This window comes from Brassica oleracea, chromosome C1 (assembly GCF_000695525.1).
Source record: "Brassica oleracea var. oleracea cultivar TO1000 chromosome C1, BOL, whole genome shotgun sequence".
Lineage (NCBI taxonomy): Eukaryota > Viridiplantae > Streptophyta > Magnoliopsida > Brassicales > Brassicaceae > Brassica > Brassica oleracea.
The window spans coordinates 7,982,276-7,990,077 of NC_027748.1; the positions used below are offsets into that span (position 1 = coordinate 7,982,276).

A 7,802-nucleotide genomic window follows, 5' to 3' on the forward strand; every position below is an offset into this window, starting at 1 on the left:
ATAACATGGTGCTCGTGCAAGCAAGAGATTGTGGCTCTATCATCTTGTGAAGCCGAGTTTATGGCGGCGACAGAGGCAGCAAAACAGGGAATATGGCTTCAGGAACTTTTGGGTGAAGTTATTGGACAACCGAGTAAAAGAGTAGTCATAAACGTCGACAACAAGTCTGCAATAGCTCTTACTAAGAATCCAATGTTTCATGGACGAAGCAAACATATTCATAGAAGGTTCCATTTTATTCGTGAGTGTGTTGAGAATGATCTAGTGGAAGTCAAGCATGTTCCTGGGAGTGAACAACGAGCAGACATATTGACAAAGTCTCTTGGAAGAATCAAGTTTGCTGAGATGAGGAAGATGATTGGTGTTCAAATGGTGAGTGAAGATAACTTCAAGTTTAAGGGGGAGAATGTTGGGATAAACTTGAAGTTAGCTTGAGTTGCAAGCTATCCTAATCACATAAGGATATGATTTACTAAAGTGATTAGGAAATATATGATTTGTGTTTATCTTATAGGAGTAGGAGTTTCCTAAGTTCTATATAAGAGGATACCGATATGTGTTAATACCTATGAGTTTATGAGTGATTGTGATTGAAGATTTTGAGTGAGTTTTATCCTTTGAGTGATTAATAAGAATCTGATACTTATTAAACGTGTTCTTGAGTCTATGATCTTGCAAAACCCTGAGACAATACTCACCGCAATTGGCGAACCTACATTGCTCAAGAAGGTGGCAAGTGCCCCCACAAAATTTTCAAAATTTGTTAAATATGTTTAAACTTTGATTTTTTTTTTTTAGTAAATAACATTTTTATCAATACTTTTTAAGTTTATGTAAGATTTGACTCCACAAGAAAATAATTCTACATTCGCCACTGCTTACTGCCATAAACAAACAGATATTGTAAAGAAACTCATTAATCAAATCTTTATCTTTTAAGATCAATGTCTTGCAAGTAAAATGTATATCATCAACCCGGTAGATATTTTTCCAATAGAGCTAAAACACCACTAAATCCACCAGTATAACCATAATTTATATTATCGTAACCTACAAGCTCCGAACTTTATATTATTTAGTTTTCTTTCATTTTTGAATTTTTTTTCTTGACTTGTCCAGAGAGGGTGGCAACATTATCTCCTAGACTTGTATTTAGAGCTCCAAGCATTTAATGCACCGTTGTCGCTCCGTTCTCCATTACCTCCTACCTCTTTAACTAAATGTATCTGTTATCACCATTTTTTGATATCGCTGGTCCGATGGTGTCTGCACCATAGCTGTTATATTGTAGTTTGCAAGAGTCCATGCCCAGCTACTGTATTGAAACAATAACATTGCTTTCTTCGCCGGAAGTCCCGCTTCAGTCCACTTCGTCACGCCCGAGTCTCCGCTTGATCTTCTTAATCATAAAGCGGTTTAAAGGGGAAAAATGATATGCATGATGGAAATGTTATCATATTAAATTCTTTATACGGGATGCGCAATCTATCTATCTATAACTATAAAGTTGAAATATCTGTCTTTTTAGGCTGTCTACGTCACCTTGGAAGGAGGGGGGGGTTTTGCGCCACGTGTAGGCTAATCCCTGAAACTTAAAAACTGTACTATCGATTTGGACTTTTAAAGCTCTCTAGGTCTAGATTCGTATCAGCCCAAACTAAGCCTTTTATTAAATCTCCGTCTTCTTAGTGTTGCCGTCTCTTCCGTTTCACCTTACCAGAAACAAAACGTTTCCATTAGCGTTTATGGTATAAAGCTTAATACAAACAACGACGCTCTTTTCACCACCTTATTCCATCTGCGCCACCGCCCTGCAGTCTCTGATCTAGCCGCAAATGTCAAGCCTACCATCGCTCTCTCTCTCAGGCTTCGAGCCCTTTCAGTATTAAAGCCAGAGACTCTCACTTCCATTCTAGACCCTCTCAGTCAGAGCCTCGATAGGTTCTCTCTTGCCGGATTCGCGGTTCAAGATTACGCTGATTCGTATGAGAGTAACGAATGGTAGCAGCAACGGACGTGATGGGTTATCAGTATCTGAGCTTCTGATGTCTCCGGAGATTTTCAAAGCTGTGAATAATGGAGGAATTCAGAAACTCTTTCCTATTCATGTACACTCTTCTTTCTGGAATGGGGTCAATCAAAGTTATTTGTTTTTTTTTATTTAAACTCAGTATTGATGTCGGTTGTTTGTATGGAAAGTTGTGCTTGAGCCAGGATGCAAGGTGTGCTAGGAAATGAACTAGAAAGATTCTTGCTTTTGGAATTCCCATCATTGACAGAATCATAAAATTCAACTCTAAACACAGGTTTGTTAATCCTATGATTGTACTTATATGTATTTGAGGACTCAAAGATTTTAGTAGGGAATCTGATGACGCCTTCTAGAGATTGTGGTTTAAGAAAGCTTTGTTGAGTCTTCTACCAATAATAATGCAATTATTTTTCATTTATCTCAGTCTCTCTCTGTGTATGCGAAACTATAATGAAGTCTACAAGGCACAGTGAGACACATGATTCACTCTCCTCTGTGCCAAACTATATCCAGATGTTCTAGAACTATTCAGTTCCATGAAACTATGAAGAAGTCTACAAGGCACAGTTGATTTGCTGTAGAGAAGCCTTTGACTACTTTGTAGCTCCACTCCTTTCCAGTAACAAGTAGTGTTTCGTCTGTGCAAACGGGCTCACGTTGATTGCATTATTGGATATATGTAAACATGAGCTGAAGTTAAGGCAGGGAAGCCACTTAAAGTTAAACCTGATGAAGACTGTCTCATCCACCTTTCACAGGTTGCTTTCAAATACCCTTATTAACAGTTTTGAAAGATTCTTGATTGGTTTTCTTTATAGTTTCTTACTTTTCCTTTTTTTAAATATGTGTAGGCATGTATTGGTAATAGGAAGAAGGGTGAAACTGTTCTCATGTATGTGACTGTTAATGGGAAGAAGCTTGTGATTAGAACTCTTTCTCAGGAGGAGAAGATTCCTTAGGTCAGCTTCGATCTGGTCTTTGAGAAGAAGTTTGAACTCTCCCACTCCTTGGTGAGAGGAAGTATCTACTTCATTGGCTACAAAACGCCCGACCTCGATGAATAGGTGGATTCCTCTTCTTCTGAGGATTACTCTTCTTCTGACTCAGAAGAAGAGGAGGAAGTGGAGGTCCCTTCAACTGCACTGCCAATGTAAGTGCTGGAGCTGCTGCTTCGAGTGTTGTCAAGTCTGACTCAAAGCCAAAGGTAAAATGAGAAAGTAGTGAGCTTTGCATTTCGTAACGATCAACGTTGAATGCCGCCTCTGTAATGTATAAAGCTATCATTCAATCAGCCTAATTAAGAATCTGAAAATGCTTCTAGGATTTAATATCTCTTTGAGAGACGGCTTAGCTTTTTAAGATTTTGGTATAAGAAAGAACAAATAAGCAAAGATTTTTTTGTTAATTGTGATTTCAGCCCATGGCTCGGTCAAAGTGTACCGGTTTATGTTTGTTGTAATTTGAACATTTGTTCAGCATAGGAAGTTTACCATATTCTGTTATACAAATATAAATTTTTTGGGAGTTACTCAGTTAAGAAAAATATTAAAAAAATGAAAATTATAATAATATATTTGTTCCTTTTTTTTGAACAGCATTTTTGTTCCTACTATTGTATTATTTATTGTTATATTAATGATGATTTATGAGTTATTAAAATATTTTTAAAAACTTAACAAAAATATAAATCAACATTAAATATAAATATACATGCCACAACTAAATTTAAATCATGTCATCATAGTTAAAATAACATGTCAGCATTTTCTTTTCCGAAATCAATATAGTAATGACACATAGCAAATCAGTTCTCAAATAATATTTTGGAGATTTAATCCGTAAAATGTGCTATTTAAAGGTTACCGGTTTTCTCAGTAAATCATCCCAAGACTCTCTTCATTTCATCTGGATATTGGACAAGAAACATACCAAATGCTGAAATCGATGTTGCAAAATACTAATATTATCTAGGATGACGCATTCGAGTTTTACTCAGAATTTGCTTTCTTTTTATCCTAGAGGTTTCTCTAAATTTATCTTTTATGATGTATTGTCTTATTTTAATGTTCGTAGAGCTAGGATTATCTCTTCTTCAAAGTGTAGTCCAATTGTTTAAGTATTAATGAAAGTTGTGTTCCAAAAAAAAAAAGAATTCAACTCAAATTTTCTGCATTGTAGAAAAAACAAACAAACAATGCTTTTCAACTAAACAAAAATCTGGTTATAACATTTGACAGATTTGTCCATTCAATCCGTCCGGCTGGAACTCGAGTTTCATATTATGATCAGTTTTGTGAAACGCGTACGTATAGCTCATCTTCCATGAGAAAATGTAAAAATATAATATCAAATTTTTTTGGATTTAATTTAAAATTGTGTATATTTGCTGCTTAATATATAAACGAAGCACTAATAACTTATGCTTCTTGCTTTTATTATCTTGATATTATTGTTCCCTTTCCGTTGACAACATACACGCAAATAGAAACGCTTATTTGTTGGTATAATGTATAGTCACTGAGAAAAATATCCCCACTTGCCGTAGTCGGAACAGTGGAGAGCCTTAATTCTTCTGTATAGTTCTGGTGGTTGCCGCAGCATCCCATGCACGTGTCGCTGTAATATCCAAAACAAAAACACAAGTATTACCTTATTGATTCATATAAAATTAACATTAAAATGTATGATAAAACTCGAACCTGCACGAGATAGACCAGAATTATCGTCGGCTCCAACATGCCAAGAGAAGTAACCAAGCAAACCTCTCTGCTTAGCGTATCTCACTTTCGTCACGATACTCTGATTATCATCGTACCCAATCCAAGTCGTCCCTGCGTAACAGTAATCTCCGACCACCGAGGAGTTATAAACCGGTGTTGCTCCGTTATCCACTATAAACTTCCTTATCAGACCGTATCTGATCGAACCGTCCTCTGGTATAGCCGCTCCGCTTATAGTCACAGCCGCTCCGGTTGTAGCCGCGTAATAGCTGTGACTGTTGGCGTTTGAGAGGCCCCATGCGTAGCCGTAGTATGGAAATCCCAAGACTGCTTTCTTCGCAGGGAGGCCAGCTTGTGTCCATGATCTCACTCCAGCGTCGCCGCTTGGACCTATGATTAACCGGTTTATTCTTCAAATGAAGTAGGATTTATTCATATTTCAGGTTCTAACATTGTTACATTGGTATGTTTGATTTTTAACCAAGTGATAGTAACCTAGTGGTAAAGTTGAACTTGGGAAGCACGTAACATAACTTCTATTTGGCCACGTTAAAATAGAGCTATGCTTTATGCTTCATCAACCGGTTTAGTATATAAGCGGGGAGTTACCGGTTTATTCATATTTCCGGTTCTAACATTGGTTTGTTTTCTTTCCATTTTTAGGATTGATCATCTATAACCGAAGTTAAACCGAAGATTTAAGGACTTAATCCGTAGTATGTTTTCACACTCAACAAACCAAAATTAATGCAAGTGAACTAAGCATAACCTAAAAACTAAAATTCATATTATAAACCAATTTTTCAAAGTAATTTTATATTATAAATAGGTTGACATACCCTAATACAATACCAATTATATTCCTTTATTTACAATTTTTCAAATAATTATTAATGTATGTTTCAATTTATTAGATTAGGTTGGTTATTGAAGTACCTGCGTTTGAAGGGTCATACAAAGCGGCAGGTGGACCGGTTACTTTAGACCAACCCGGTCCATAAAAATCATAGGCCATAAGATTAACCCAATCCAGACTGTCGGCAACGGCTTGAACCGGGTACAGTACCGAATAGTGGTTGTTGGAATAAAAAACCGCAGCCGCCAAAAGCAAACGCTGTCTACCACTGCTACTTGCCTCTGCTGCAACCGCTGATCGCCATTCTCGAAGCAGCGTCCCGAAGTTGCTCATCTCCGTAGCACTGCTCGGATACTCCCAGTCTAGGTCAAGACCGTGGAAGCCGTTCGATCTCGCAAGTCTTATCGAAGAATCAATGAACGATTTTCTAGAAGTGGGGTTACTTGCCATGGACGCAAACGCGGTTTTACTAGCGTTTCCACCGCCGATGGACAAAAGGGTTTTCACAGAAGGGTTTCGCCGTTGTACGGTTTGAGTGAAAGTGGAGAAATTCTGCTGGCTCGCGGAGGCGATGGTGACTTGATTGGTTTGAGCGTTGAGGTCAGCAAAGGCGCAGAAGAGGTGAGTGAAGAGAGATGAGTCAATGTCGGTGACGGGATACTCACTCCCTGGGAACCAGTATGAAGCTTTGACGACGGACTGGGCGGAGGATGAACTGAGGAGGAGAGAGAAGAAGAAAGTGATGGAGACAAGGAGTGATATGGGTTTTGTGGAAGACATTGTTGAGTTTCTGTGGGAGACATAGTAATGGGGTTTGTTGTGTATTTATTGAGAAATTTTACTCCGTTAAAATCTCACGAAAGCGAAAAGTCTTGGGACGAGATTTGCGTTTGTAATTTTCCACACACAAGTGTCATATGCATGCGAAAGCTTGGACCAAGCGACATATAATCAGCGTCATTTACGTCGAAGTTGAATAGTCCACTCTCACGTATCCTGTAGAATAATCAAAGCCTTACGGAAGATTTTGTTTAAAATTAATTTGATTGTTGTATGGTATGATTTCGTGTGACGCAAGAAATCGGTAAATACTATAAATGGTAGTGTGACTCATCGGCTAAGGCATCTAGTGCTGACAAGATCGATTTTGAATACTAGGGTTCCAAGAGGAGTACGTTCTCCATTCTCCAGACGTGTTGGATTAAAGTCGATGGTCGTGAAGAGTTACTGTCCGTCGAGAACTGCAAAACACACACATACACAAGAAAGAAACAAAGGTTCTTGAAACCAATCAATGTTGATAATATGTTTTCTGCAATATCACAAGTCTTGAATACAAGATAGTTCCAGACAGATTTACAAGTGTATTGTATATCATAAAGGTTTGAAATCTGCTGAATGATAATTGTATAGATTTTTCCGAGAAGCTAGCTTGAGAGTGAGGGGAATTACTGGGTCATACGTGATAATAACTAGCCCCACATAGACATAACTAATCAATATAAGTTCTAACAATATAATACATCTGGCATATCACATGGATCTCTTGATAAGTTTAAAATTGTAAACTGGTTAATTTCAACCTGAACTGAAGTAAATAAATAAACACAGAATCAATGAGCGACGTGTAGAATCAAAGGAGACAAGATACTACGCATAGAAGGCATTTGCAGGTAACGGTTCTCCCACATTTTGATTCTTGAGTTGCCATCTGGTGCTGAATCTGATGGCCTCACTACGAGAAAACAGCAAGGATACTGAGATAAAAAATTGTCGGAATTTCGTCGGAATAACGTTATTCCGACGACCTACCGACGAAACAAGTCCTCGGAAATAATTCCTCGGAATTTCTTCTTTCCTCGGAAATCCCTCGGAATTTTCCGACGGAATTCCGAGGAAACAAATTTCCGAGGAAACAAATTTCCGAGGAAATTCCGAGGATCACTAGTTTGTCGGAAATCTCCTCGGAATATAACGAGGGAGAACTTCGTCGGGATATTTCCTCGGAAGTTCATCGATCGATGCGTTTTTGGACATATATCCATCGATCGAACCGTTTATAAAAAAACGTTCGGAATATACCGAGGGACATGTTCCGAGGAACGTGGGTATATTCCGAACGTTTTTTTATAAACAGATCGATCGATGGATATATGTCCAAAAACGCATCGATCGATGAACTTCCGAGGAAATA

General features: G+C 38.0%; 1 protein-coding gene and 1 long non-coding RNA gene across 3 annotated transcripts; one reads left to right on the top strand and one right to left on the bottom strand.

Annotated features, from left to right (window-relative positions):
• The first annotated feature begins 1,689 nt into the window (after positions 1-1,689).
• Positions 1,690-3,491, top strand: LOC106305835. The gene is made up of 4 exons (XR_001263063.1): positions 1,690-2,108; positions 2,200-2,306; positions 2,457-2,790; positions 2,884-3,491. It is a non-coding gene; the product is annotated as an uncharacterized LOC106305835 (long non-coding RNA).
• Positions 3,492-4,445: 954 nt separating this feature from the next.
• LOC106305811 (chitotriosidase-1-like) lies at positions 4,446-6,476 on the bottom strand. 2 transcript variants are annotated; one of them, XM_013742215.1, is made up of 3 exons: positions 5,689-6,476; positions 4,732-5,079; positions 4,446-4,648 (listed from the first exon to the last, which is right to left on the bottom strand). In XM_013742215.1, exons 1-3 carry the CDS (start codon positions 6,386-6,388, stop codon positions 4,596-4,598), a joined length of 1,101 nt encoding a protein of 366 aa, XP_013597669.1. In that variant the 5' UTR covers positions 6,389-6,476; the 3' UTR covers positions 4,446-4,595. The 2 variants fall into 2 exon arrangements, with proteins under 2 accessions (XP_013597669.1, XP_013597661.1); XM_013742207.1 differs by having other exon boundaries at positions 4,732-5,142; positions 5,689-6,475.
• Positions 6,477-7,802: the final 1,326 nt, after the last annotated feature.

Coding starts and splice junctions, on each gene's coding strand:
- LOC106305811 (XM_013742207.1), bottom strand. CDS start 6,388: ATGTCTTCCACAAAACCCATATCACTCCTTGTCTCCATCACTTTCTTC. Junction 5,143..5,688: donor GTATGACCCTTCAAACGCAG/GTACTTCAATAA, acceptor GGTTAATCATAG/GTCCAAGCGGCGACGCTGGA. Junction 4,649..4,731: donor TTCTGGTCTATCTCGTGCAG/GTTCGAGTTTTA, acceptor TGGATATTACAG/CGACACGTGCATGGGATGCT.